This window comes from Gambusia affinis, linkage group LG04 (assembly GCF_019740435.1).
Source record: "Gambusia affinis linkage group LG04, SWU_Gaff_1.0, whole genome shotgun sequence".
In the NCBI taxonomy this organism is placed as follows: Eukaryota; Metazoa; Chordata; class Actinopteri; order Cyprinodontiformes; family Poeciliidae; genus Gambusia; species Gambusia affinis.
Window position 1 is genome coordinate 14,450,268 of NC_057871.1, and position 14,334 is coordinate 14,464,601.

Below are 14,334 nucleotides of genomic sequence, written 5' to 3' on the forward strand. Positions count from 1 at the left end.
AAAGAACCCTTGAAAAAGGTTGCGTTTCGAGTGTTTTTCTTAATATGAGAGGTTGACATTTTTGTATTGTGACGACCCCAAGCGATCCTTCTTTCAGTTAAAGCGTGAACCTCCACTAGCAGAACAGCAGCAACTGCTTCTCTAACATCTTTGCTGGTGTCTTTCTAATCTGGCATTGTGTTAGCAAAAACCTAAATGGAAAAACTTGCAGATAACTTGTACAATAATAAGAAGAAGCACTCTATTAATCTAGCACAATCCTAGTGATTTTCTAATCAAAACAAAGAAAATGCAGTAATTCATGAAGGGACACGCGGTGAGGCACGAACCTGGAGCCATCAGGAAACACCAGAACGCCACAGCCGTTGAACAGGCCGTTCTCAAACTGTCCGGTGAAACACGTCCCGTCGCTGAAGATCAGCTGACCCAGGCCGTGACGCAGACCTGCGGCAAGTTGCACAATAAAAAGCAACATTTATAAAAACAAATGGTAGCTAGTATGGTAAGAATGAGTAGATCTATAACTTATTAACACAGCAGGACCAAAATTAACTCTAAATATATTGTTTTTCAAAAGAGGAAATCGCTAAAGGAGACCTACAATGTAAAATTCACACGTTGGATGCTTTTGTTCTTCCATTTGGGTTTCTGTTGCTTCTGAAAAAAAAAAAAACCCAACCACTAAAAGTAAATTTAAAAATAAACACCCAGCCATTTTTTGGCAATAAGTTCATGTTTTTTTTGTATCTGGTTGCAAGAACGTTCAGAATATAACGTCACAAATCAGCAGACGTTGGCCGTTACCCAGCAACCCCAGCGAAGCTCCAGCACATTTGATGAGCTGGATTTCCCGCTATTTCCACTGTACAATGGCTGCTGGAAAAGACGAGTGTTTTGTTGTTGATTTACTATCCAGAAACCATTTGCTGCATTCTTCTTGGTTGTGCAGGAGGCTATACTTCTGCTTTTCAAAGAACTGTGTTTGTGTACTTATTCATTTATTTGAAATGAAAATGGCTCCATATTGTGGGGCGTGGCCAGCAGCAGCTTACTTGGATTTAAAGTGACAAGACGCCATAAATCAGGCAGAACTGAACAGGTTGAAATCTCAATATCTAGAAATGATTTTGTGCAAAAAATATAATGAACATGTTTTATATAGGCCACAGATCTATCCTAACCCGTTCACGGATACATAACTTGCTTTGTATGCATTTCCTTCTAATTCATGGAAAGCACTTTAAACTACCTTGTTGCTGAAAATGTGCTATATAAATAAAATTACCTTACCTTTTAAGCTGATCTTATTTCACAAAACTTTGCCAAAAATCAAGTCTTTTGGGTAATAAGGAAAGAGCAGGAAATAGAAAATAGCAGATTATTTGTAAGATTAATTAACCACAAAAGGGTTTTTATAAAGTTCTTCAAAAACACAATCTGCCTTTTCTTAAATTAAAAACACCACTGTCGATATCATGACCCATTAGTGAACAAAACCCCAAGAAACTTAAACTCCTCCATTTGGGAAGAGCCTCTTTATGTACTCTTTTTATATATTATCTGGGTATGTACAGTTTTACCTTGGACACATTATAAAAAGGACAGATATGGTTCCAGAGTAATAAACCCAGATCTCCAGTAGATGTATGAATAGACTGCTGAGTTAGTGCTTGAATCACAGATGAAGGTTGCCGTCTTTTATGGAGCATAAGGCCTTGCAAACCGGTCATGTTGAGGTTTGGGTTCTGCATGGCATACAGAGGTCATGTGCTGTGATTTCATATGTAATATTCTATTTCCTCTTATTCATTTAACAGACTGTCCATTTACCATAACCATTGACAAATCAAAACCATGAATCTTCAGCTCTTACTCTGCCAGCACAAGTCTGTGGAAAAAAAAAATAAAAAATCACATTTTAGGCATCAAGGATGACAACAGAACATATTAGAAGCTTAGAAAAAAATGTTTATACTATCTGTTGTTGGAATAGTGAATGCTATTTTTGCAATGTAAAGGCCATTGCAAACAACCGATTAAATGTTGCCATTTGATGGTGTGGAAAATCCAAGAAACTGTTTCCTACAATGTCATCATGGGACCTCCAGGTTCTCACTGTGAATGGTGTGAAAGTAGGTGCCTCTCCATTCAGAATAAGACTGCACATGTTTAACTCCAATACTAACTGCTTTTTATACATACACATTAAAAGGAGGTAAAGCAACAATGTTTGCTTCATTTCTACTTTTTTTTTAGGGCAAAGTTTTGACTAGATTTAACTGTTTAACCCAGTGGTCCCCAACAACCGGGCCGCGGACCGGTACCAGTCCGTGGACTAATTGGTACCGGGCTGCGCAAGAAATAATTAAATATGATATTGAATATAAATATTGAACCCACCGGCACTCTTAGTGCGATGCTCAGGAAGAGCGCAGCAGATGCCACAGTCGGTCAACCAGGGGACCCGTCAGCTCTTCAGCTTGTGAAACCACACACACATACACACACAAAAACTCAAAACCAGTGACCGGCCAGAACCGCGCACACAGAAAGAATCTCAGACGAGGTCCAAACGAACACTCATAGAACTACACTTAAAACTGCGCTTGTTCATTTTTAGCTTACAAAAAGATCAAATAAACAGCCAAATAAACAACTAAACTGAACAATAACATTTAGGTTTAGGACATACATGTGACAAGCTGTTTTGACACAATCTTTTTTTCTCCACAATTCTGTTTATATTAGAGAGGGTTAGGTAATAAACAGAAAAATCTCAAGGTGCGCTCAGCCGTACAGCTGCAGGAGCTACTGTCTACAACACAATCACAGAGAGCGAGTCCATTACTGTGCTGAGGACGACCTGGTATCTTCCTAGAGCAATGGGATTTAGAGAGAGCTCACATAGTCCCATGAAACTGAGAAGAAGAGCATGCAAGCTCTCAGAGGGTGGGGTTTGAGAGAGCTAAGAGCAGTTCAGGATTTACTGGAGGAGGCTCCTTGGCAAAGGGTAAAGACGGGTAGAGGCCAGTGAGCATTGTCCATTGCTCCCAGCTAATGGCAAAGTAAATTAGGCAGTCCATCTGTCAGGGCTGCTTAAAGAGCTGCTCTCTGCCTAATCTGAGCAGGGTTTTCACAAGAGATTTGGCAAAGCGATTTGGCAGCTCTGCCCTCCATTTTCAAAGTCCTTCCTTCCTGAAACTCCCTGCATCCATAGATGCTGGTGCAAAGATCAGGATGGCTAAGGAAGAGGGCCAACAGCATTTCAAGTCCAACTCTCTATCATGCATGAGCCCTGACAAGTGAGCAGCAGCCTCTGGCAGACATTTCATGGACTGGCTGCTGAAATCCAACAATCTATGAAGTGTCAACGAGAGTGCAATCATCTGGCAACAAACACCAGTAGTGTCTTCCACAAAGCGTGACAACAGATGCGTCAAATACAAATGGGGTTATTGAATATAATAAAATCAAGTGGCAGCAGTTTACGGATCACAATGAATGCAACAGTTTATTTTTCGCTCAAAGCACACATTATTTACAGACTGTTGAAGCTAGGGACAGCCATTTCCTCTTCATCTCCTTGGTTTAGTCCCCTTGGAGCAAACTTAATCTGTCTCTCAGCTTCTTTATAACGCCTCTCTCTTAGCTCATGTTGGGTCATGGTCTCTGGCTAATTACGGTTTAGCTGAATTTGTCCGGCTTTTATGTCAATCAATAGCGGTAATGCACAGATGTTAAATGACCGCACAGGCAAAGAACAGTAGTAAATGACTACTGGCTGTGCCTGGGCTGCTGTGGATGTACCGGTCCTACTTCCTGTAACCTGATAGCCCCCGGACTCGTCTTGAGCCAGCACTTGACTGAATTATTCATATGACATGGAAGACCTCTGTCTGACACACACCTACATGTTTGTGTGCAAACAGTGACTTTGCATGCAAAGACAATGAGACAGTCTGTGTTCCTGACGAACACCGTGCAAAAAAACACACACACAAGCACGCACACAATAGCATATTACTGTTCGCAGTGTTAATTCAACATTTCACGCTCAAAAAAAAGGATGTGTCATCACACATATTTTGGATGTGGCAGAAAATAATAGCTTCTTAGGGAAAAGCAAATGAGGTGCTGCAAAATGAAGTCCCGGCAGAAAATAAAGGTGTACATATACTTGGAGCTGCACAAAGGAGCATACTTATGATTTATATAATTATTCTACTATTGTGTAATATTTTAGGAGATGAAAAAATTTTTCTTCCCAACTACTCAAACTCAAAGTTTGAGTAGTTAAAGAAGTACAAAATGATCCCACACACAGGCTGTTCACCTTTTCTAAAGATATCTGGAGCTGTACATAATCAATAATTGCAGATTAACGAGAACTATTATACAGAACATGTCAACATAAATATTAAAGGTAAAGTGGCCTTTAAACATTTTTTGGGTGGTTTGGATTTCCAAAATCTAAGATTTTGTTGTTTTTGTGACATTTAGGAGATGAAAAATACTAAAATTAAGTTTACAATGTGATCATAAATCACTCTGAAACCGTTTTTTGGGTCATATTATCTAATAACTAATGGAAACAATGTACAGAACATCCTTAACGATATATAATAAACAACCCCAATGAATCTGCTTATACACCAAGTGACAACCAAAAACACAAAGACCCAAGGATCATGACAGTACTATTGTTCATCCACTCCACAACCGTGCACCTTATTGGTGCGTCTCATGGAATCCCGAAGATGTTTGAGGTTGTAGTGTAAAAAAGTGAAAGAAAGGTCACATCGACTCACATCCGTACAGAAACTCTTACCTCCAGTCCATCGGCCTACGCAATTCTTCCACACCACTAAATCCTATAAAACTACGGCAAATCAAAGAGCTGGCTGTTAAATGATGAGCTGACAATAAAATAGTTGCCCAATTATTACTAACACTCATTAATGTGCAAAGATCTTACATGGATAAACTAAAGACATATTGCTCACATTTTTTAAAATAAAATATGTGCATAGGAGATGGGCAAATAAATCTCAAGAACGTCTGACTTCTGCACACTTTCAAACAAAGACCATTTATCACTGCAGAGTTTCAGTAACGAGACCTTCCTGTGTGCTTGATGATGTTTAAATTAAGTGTTAAATATGTACATATTTATTGTAATTTAAAGTTAAAGGGATGAACTACAAGATGCATGATGGCAAAAGAAATCCAAGCTGTTTCAAACCGGTAGCGATTTGTGAACCCAATATGTCTCTGTGCCACAAAACAAAACAAAGCTCAATTGTGCTGACATGAAAACAAAAGTAATGAAGCATTTCGATGAATCGCCGCCAAACCAGTTTAGCAGTTTTAGTTAATTGTGCGCAGAGCATATGTTTCTCCCTCCGGTGTTCGAGCTGCTGAGGTGCCAAACTTTTGTTCTTTGTTTAACCTTACCTCAAAGGTTTTCTCAGTGTTTTAGTCAAAGTGCAAATATGAGTTCAGTTTGTCACCTATTCTTTTTTTACTCTGGCTGTTCTTGCTGGTTGCTGTAAAACACAATCTGTTTGTGTGCGAGTGCAGATTTATTTAAAAGTAGTTTTTTCTACAGGGACTCAGCTAATGTACACACATCTTCATCCTAACTCTCCAGTCTAAAATGAAACTCCACTTTAATTAAAAGCTGCCACAGTTAACTCTGTTTTATTGTGTTTACTGGTATCCTCTGTTAACCATTTATTCTAACCGATATCCTCTAGATAGAAATTCAGGTCATCAGCTCAGCACTACTGTAATTAAAAAAGCTATCCAGTTGTTTGGCAGGTGGGACTTAAAACATATGTATCTAAATTAGCCATCAGATAGTAACGGCTATTAAGGTAAAGACTGTCAGCTTCAAAAAACTATGTCAGCAAAGTGACAAATAATATAATAGATTTTAAGAACTTCAACTTAAACCAAGGAGTTTCCATTGGGTATAATTTATTTATTATTCAATATACGTTATGGACAATGTTTCAGCTATTGATCCTTTCCAACTGCGTCACTTAATCATTAATCCTCCATGACGAATGGCGCCTGTAATCGCCATCCGGCAAAGTGCAAATATGATTCAGTTAGTGCGACGCGGCGTCTCCGAAGACACCAGCGATTCAACGGAGCGACTGAAATAGTTTTCCAAAGTTAATTTTGCCAGTTTATCAGTGACTTCTACTTGTCCCAGTCAAGCTAATTTGTCTGTGAACGTAACACACCTGGTTGGGGCTCTTAGACGGCGGTATTTACAGAAGTTGGAAAGAAGCTAGCTTGGAAACCCACCCGTACTTCCTCACTCCTGACTTGTTGATCAAATTACCGACTCTGTCTTAATTCACACCACATGATTTATATCACTATGTCATAAATGGCGTTTCCCCTTAAGCCGAAGCAGCATTAAAAAGTTCAAAAGACAAGATGCTAACCAGTTATTTCCATACATGCTAGGCTACATGACGGTGCGGCACTGTCTCCATGGTTACTAATGGTTAGACAGTACCTCTTCATAATGTAATATTTTATGTATTTCTAATCATACTTACTTATAAGTTGTGTGAACGTTAATCTTCTTACCTTGTATAAAGTGTTAACTGCAAATCCACATTACACCGATGGCTGACAGTCGTTCTGATTGACAGCTGCCAGTCGTTATGTTTAACGACTGCTATCCTCCGCCACCATCTTTCCTCATTAAAAATTATAAAATAAAATTACATCCTTGTGTGTTTGTGCAGCCGACCGCGCAGCATCCTACGACCAATTTTAGAGTGAAATCAACTACATAGAAGAGACTTTAAACACTAACTTTAAAGGTACTTGAATTTCTCCACTCAGGGACAATGGAGAATATTTCTATTCTATTGCTTTTCATTAGTCAAAAAACAAAACAAAATGCAAACCAGGACTGAATTGTTGTACACTAATTTTAGACTGTTAGAACACAGTTTGAGATGTGCAAAACCTTTATTCTGTTTATGAATACAAAATAATAGTAACTATTTGCTTTCCTCAAATGACATCTTATCTTATAAACCCAACATCTAAGATATTTCTTAACTTCTTAAAATGCACTTTAAGAAGCTCCTTTTTAAAATATGCTCACTAAAGAAATCAGCGTTGTAAATGTTTATGATAAAATATTCTAAAATGACAATGTCAAATTTATTTATTTAGCACTTTTAAAAACGGGTTGAAACGGTGGCACCAAAATGCTGCAAAAAAAAAATTACACAATACAATAAATTGATGAAAATAAAAAAGTAAAAAAACCAAAACACATCACAACAGAAAAGTCCCTGTGACCTATATTCAAACCCAAAAAATGTAAATCCTAGTGAACTGTTCATCTTTATAAGATTCTTTGAGTCCTATTTAAACATTAACTTTTACTCCAAACAGCAAATCCTGAGCTTTGAACATTCACACTAAAGGAACTGGATTTTTGTAATGAAACAGCTTCACAATGTTTGTTCACTACCACAAAAACCTGTGTAATTTTTGGTTTTAATGTACAGAGCCTTGCAAAGAATTCACATTCACTAAACCTTTACTCATTTTCAACTTCAATAGAGGGTATTTGGAGATTTTGTGATGGATCATAATAAGCAGTATTCACCACAAACGTGGAACAAGCTTCCAGAAAGCTGCAAAACATCTGAAATACAAAGTTCCTTTAAACCAAAGTTAAAACCCCACCTGTTTAGAGTTTGTGTTTGATTAGTAATGAGTTAAATATTGACCAACATATTTGATGTTTGCTTGATTATTTTGAGGACAATATTTGACAAACTAATGTTTAACCCTTGTTTCATAATTGATGAGTGTGTGATGTTTTTATGGTGTAAAGCACTTTGAACTGCCCTGTTGCTGAATGTACTACATAAATAAACTTGACAAGTTGAGCACATCAGAGCCACTGATGTTTAGATGTCTAAAATAAATGGATTTTAATGTAGTTGTCTATGAACTCCTGGCATGTTATTGTTTATAACTGGAAATTTTGCGCTTGAGCTCAACGCTTGAGGGCAAAAAGACGATTCTCTCGCATGCCATGAATTGCTGCACTGCCGCTATTAGTTACACCGTTAACTAAATGAAACCTGGAGATGTAGGTATGATTAAGTCAGCACAGTGCACCACAGCAAATGGAAAAATAACCCAGAAAAACCACTGAAGAATAACTCAAAACCACTCATATTCTTCTTTCTTTTTTTTTCTCGCTCTCTGTATCACACTCGTTGCCATGGCAACTAACAATAACGCCACAATGTCAGGATAGAACAACCAGTCCATTAGAGTTTTATGTTTTTAGGATTGATGTTTATTTTGCAATTATTAATTGCAAAACATAATATTTGTATTAGATTAGCTTCCGCTGCTATAAGCTAATCTAACAGTGTGGTGGTTGATTAGCTCATTTAAACACCTGCTCTACTAATGATCTGCCAGAGTTGGTGTTTACGTCGCCTTTTTTTTAATCTTGGAAACTGAATGGAAACACTGAATTCCACATCACATCTACATCTTATGGTTGTCAAAGTCAAGCTAACTGAACTACCTCCTTCTCCTCACAATTCTTTTTCTTCAATAAAAACTTTTTCCTGACCTTTTTATCTAGTTGTTGTAGTGTTGACAATTAGTAGCAAAACACTGCGTCCATTTTTTTATATACATCAGGCATTCATCTAAGACTTAGCATGTTTATATTGAAAATGTAACGGCTAAATCCAATGCTAGTTATCGTTAGCGAGCATCTTTTTGCTCTCCAGCAGAGAGATGGCGGCAGGATTTTGTGCGCATGACGTCACATTGCAAGGGATCCATATAGTTCGCCAAAAAATACTCAAACATTTCCCACATAAAGAAAAGAACATTCAGGGGGTGCTGTGGCGGCGTAGGGGCAGAGCATGACCCACGTATTGAGGCCCTAGTCTTCGTGGCGGTGGTTGCAGGTTCGATTCCTGGCATGGCGATATTTGCCACATTTTCCCCCTCTCTCATTATCCTGTTTCCTGTCTAACTACTTTCTAATGAAGGCCAGTAGAGCCAACAAAACCTTTGAAAAAAACATTCAGTCTGTTATAGTATTATGTTTTTAGTCTTGATGTTTATTTTTGTGATTATTAATAAGTGATAGCTAATGCTGCTAAGCTAACACTGCTGTGATAGATTAGTCAGTTTAAACCCCTGCTCTACTGATGATCTGTCAGAGTTGGTGTTTATTTTGTAACTGAACTGAAACATCAAATTCCACATCCCATCTACATGTTAAGGTTGTCAAAGTCAAGCTAGCATAGCTTCACGTATGCTGCAGCAGATTACAACTATTAAAGTTCATTTTATGGTATCCCTGTAAGCTTGAACCTAAATGAGGCATTAATGTCTTAGTCAAATATTCTCTGAAATGAAAGCGGTGATGGAGGAAGGGTGGGGATGGAGCAGGTGGACCTTGCCTTCTTTCCACTCTCCATGGTACTCCTCTCCGTTGGAATAGGTGAAGGATCCTCGTGTCAGGGTCATGGGTCCCTCTGGCACACAGTTAACACACAATAAAAATCATTAGGAGCCACTGACGTCAATCTTTGACTTCCTCACAGCTACACACACAAAGCAGGGTTCTTTGTCAACACATTAAGGGTTGTTGCTAGTTACTTTGATATGGCTAAGTGCCTTCAGAGCAACAAAACTCAGATTATTACTATAACTATAGAATTCGGCATTACAATTGTCCAAAACTGGATGGGAACACCAATGTAATTGTTTATTCTACTCTATTCTAAACAAATGATCGTGTAATATTATTAAACAGCACCAAGCTGTCTTCTTAATTTACCGAAAGAATAGAAGCTACCAGCTGATGCAGTCATAATCACTAACAACTTCTTAAGACTTCTTAAATGTGGTATGAAACTTTTATTGAATATATATATATATATATATATATATATATATATATATATATATATATATATATATATATATATATATATATATATATATATATATATATATATATATATATATAAATATGTTTTTTACATACTTGTTAAAACTGTTACCACGTCGTCACAGTACAGTATGAGACAGAGAATCTGTGGGGAAAAAAACTCCTGTCTTCTCCCAGTGCTAGCTACAAAAATACACTGCTTGGTCGGAAAGAACCAATCAGAACGAGGAGGAGGAGGGTCTTAGAGCTGTTAATAATTCTTGCGTACATGCTACTTGCGACCTCTATTTTGCTTTATGCTATTCTACAACTTCTTCCGAATAGCGTAGCCTGTCGTAAATGCTAAGGCTAGTTAGCATGGCTACCAATGGCGGCAAATATACAGTTTTCCAGTAAAGTTATTTCTTTGCCATCATGCTAATGAGCACATCATTATGGCGTGCTAATATGCTAATGTCTCATTAGCACATTGGCATACATGAGCATGACTGACAGCACTAAGACTGGATCTGATTAGATGTTTTTCATCTTGAATGGTCCATTTCTTCAGACGCCAGTAGGAGGAGGTGGAGGAAATTGATCTCGTCATAGATTATCTGTCTCATAACAAACTAGTATGACATGGTGACAGTTTTACCAAATAACAGACACACTTGACAAACAACCATCCATAGTAGGTCATTTAAATTGCACTCAGGTAATTTGAATTACCTGAGTGCAATTTAAATGAACCTAGCCATGTTTTTGAACTGTGTGAGAAAGCCAGAGTAACTGGAGAGAACCTGAGCATGTACAGAGAGAAGATGCAAACTCCAGGGAGAAGATGCAAACTCCTTGCAGAAAGAATCAGGCTGGGATTTGTACTCAGGACTGCAAACTTTACCACCATACAGACCACATATTTATTTAGATGGAGCTTTATACAAATAAAGGGCCACCTCTGGTTTACATGTACATGTAACCATTTTTCTGACATAAAATCAGCCTAAACTTTAATTGTTTCAGTTAAGTTAGCGTTTTCCAAAATGGTTTCTATTTGCAAAATGCCAAAATAACAAGACAGAATTATTTTCATTTTGATCAAATTCAGAATTTCTGCAAATTAAACTGTGTGACATACAGCTTCTCGCATTAGTTGAAGCTGAAGGGAATTTGGCCCAACTAGTGCAACTGTCCAATTTTTAACTGCCAAATAAGGGTAGGAACTTCTTAAAGAGACAGTAGCCTATTTCAAAGGGTCAGACACGATTCAAAGTCAAATGGATTCAAGTTACATTAATGTAAACTGCATTTTTCATAACAATTTAAGGTCACATATAGCTTTGGAAAAAATTAAGAGACCACATAAATGATCAGTTTCTCTGATTTTACTTTTTCTAGGTATGATTGAGTATTTATTTATTTGATGTCATACAAATGTGTGTGGATACGATTTATTGATTGAATTATTTGTTTTCAAATATTGTTGACTACAATTTGTTACAGACCATTGTATATTAATTAGGTATGGTTGCTTTAAGAAATTCGGCTTTCTTTCATTCCTGTATTGATATTTTTACTCATTTATTTCCATCTGCTTCATCGGCAATGTAAAGAGAGATTTCTATCTGATTAAAATACGCGTTTATTGTCGTTTTTGTTGTTTTATCATCTCCAATTAGGCGGCATACAAGCATTAAATGAGCTCAGTGGTGAAGTAAACGTCCAGGCCTGGTTTTCTGGATCAGGCCCGGCGTCAGAACAGAGGGGAGGAGTGCTGTGTATCCCTCCATCTAATGTTGCCACAGTAACGGTGCCCTAATCCCGCTCATTTTGCCGGCATGACGCTGGCAGCCACCACAAAACACACACACAGCGCGAGCATACCTGGAGAAATAAAGGAAACGCTTTACCTGGTTAATTAAAGAGACATTCAGTTCCTTCTCTCTACATCTCTGAAAACAACGCGGCACTTCATCTGCTCCACTCTGCGACTATTAAGCCGTTCCCCCCCCCATTCTCTTTCATGTTTTCTTCCTAAGAATTGCCTCAGTGGTCTTCCAAAGATCCCCGTTCTGATTGGCTGCTTCTACCCCACCTCAACTCAAGCTTCATGCTCATTGGCTCCGCCCGCAGGTTTCCAAGCTCTCCGCAGTAGACATCTTTGCTGAGGGCAGCGGGTTCAATGACTTAATTAACCGAAGTGCTTCTTCGTGAAAGCGTTTGCCCTTGCCTTTTTGTCTTTCTTTATGTGCCTCCCACCATCTCTGTTGGGTTATAAAACGGAAGCAAGATTCCCTTTAATGTTTCGGTGTCATTTCTGGTTTCAATTTGGTGATTAGGCCCGCGGTTTTTCGCTAGTTTTATGGAACTTGATTTATGGGTTACCAAATGCGCTAAAACAGCTGCGCTGAGGTGGCTATAGAAAGCAGTATGGATTGAGCACCAGGAAGGCTTTAATTTAGTGAAACTATCAAGGTGACCCAAATGAAACAAAACACAGATGGCCTCATTTCTTTACTCTGGGGGAAAACCCTTAAATCCCCTCACACTGGGTCACAGCCTAATTCCAGTTTCACAGACTCATGCTTTTTAGGCCCATTGTTCTCCTTATGTTTTACATCCTTATGCTTTTAGCGTGCACGACAGCTTTTGTGTCGTTTCACTAAATTAAATAAGTGTTTAATTTATTGAAATAAAATCAGAAATGTCTTTGTTGTGCTAGTTATAAACAGTGTTGGTGGAAAAATATTTGCTGAAATAGAGTTTATGTTCTGGCATCTAAAAAGGATGAATGTAGTTATGGAATGCCAATATGATAATGGAGTTCTGTAGTTTTGTAACTTACTACACAGATGAAACAAGCAGATCTAAAGTCCATAAATATGTTTTACATTTTAAAAATACTCAGTTAAACAACCTAATTTAGCTTACACAGCCTTATAAATCATAAGGCTGATTTATTATGATTTAATAAATAAAATGTGTGCTGATGTTTTTGTTTTAACCCAGTGGCTTTGGGTTTTGTAGGTTTAAATCATTTTATTAAATTTTCAACTTGAACACATGGGCGGTTCTAGATGGTGGGGCTGTGGGGGCCTGTGCCCCTGGTCCTGGCCTCTTTAATGGCCCTTTTACTGAAGAAATAATACAAAATTTATTTGTTATGTACTGGCGCATAAACTGTTTAATCCTCTACCTTCAGAGTTTTAGTTTAACAAAAATTAAGGTAATAAACCTTTAGCTTTAAAAGTATAAAGATCAGATTTAATCTGGTATTCCGGGGGTCTGAAACCACCAGCTCTGGAGCCACAGTTAGGTCTTTGGGTCTGTGGCTTGCTTAATTAATTAAATAATGAAATATTATGTTTTTCTTTTTTGTTTGAATTTTTCTGTTTTTTACTCCAATGTAAAAAACAAATAAGAGGAAACCTAACCCGACCGTGCTAGTGCTTGAACCAGATTGAAATAATTATTTTGTACAGTTGAGGTTTTTCCAAACTTGGTTTGGAAAAGAATCAACCAAAACCTTAATCACTATTATTGACTATTCAATATGTATTTTTGATATTTCCCAAATCCAAGATGGAAATTTAACCTTCAGGACCGCCTGAAGTTGTTGAAATTAAAAATATGTTCAATGTTCAATTTTGACCTTTATTTTAAAATTTTCCTTTTTTATTTAGAGGAAGATGCAGAAACAAACCATTAACTAGCAGTTCTGATGGTTTGATGGCATCTCAAAAAGTTTTGCACAGAAATCCCATCCCGGTGGATTAAAACATTCATCTTTCTAAAGACCATCTAAACTTACATATGTTGTTTGACCCAATGTAAGGTATTTTCATGACACAAACCTAAATTTAAATTTTAGAGTGGGTTTGGGTTTTCACTTAAAATGTTGTTTAAATGCTGAGTTTCTACAAAAAGTGGGTAAAAGAACAAACAAACTGTGCATTAATATACAATAATTAATAATTACCCCATTTGAATTATTCAGACTTGGCAAATTCAGATATGAACATATTAAATGTTTTTAACTTAGATTTTTAAACTGGAAATTAGAGTTTATACATGCCACTATGTGAGCTGAAAGCCCAATTTGGCTGCAGGTCATTTAAAACCTAAATGATGGAGCAATAAGTTGTTCATTTCAGATGGTTTGGAAATCTCTTCGCAGATTATTTCTGTTTACTATTTGTAATCATGTCCAATCGGTGTTTTATTGCATTATCCTGCAGCGTTCATAGTATTTAGGATGGTAAGAAAATATTTTCACGGATTCTGTGAGTAATTCCTCTCCAGGCAAATTGAGAAAACTGGAGCAAGTCATAACACTTGAGTTAAAATATTATATTTTATTTTACTTCTGCTTT

At 37.4% G+C, this 14,334-nt stretch overlaps 1 protein-coding gene across 2 annotated transcripts in view; it reads right to left on the reverse strand.

Moving 5' to 3' along the window:
• The window catches only part of LOC122829876 (MORN repeat-containing protein 4-like), a 32,353-nt gene extending 20,389 nt beyond the window's left edge, over positions 1–11,964 (reverse strand). For both annotated transcript variants that reach the window (XR_006370447.1, XM_044114772.1), the window contains exons 1-3: positions 11,872–11,964; positions 9,486–9,560; positions 330–444 (exon numbers count right to left, since the gene is read on the reverse strand). Coding sequence is in view for 1 of the 2 variants with exons in the window: in XM_044114772.1 (XP_043970707.1) it covers positions 330–444; positions 9,486–9,552 (182 nt within the window). In the remaining variant the exon portion in view is untranslated. The remainder of the gene's footprint in view (positions 1–329; positions 445–9,485; positions 9,561–11,871) is intronic.
• Between the last annotated feature and the right edge of the window lie 2,370 nt (positions 11,965–14,334).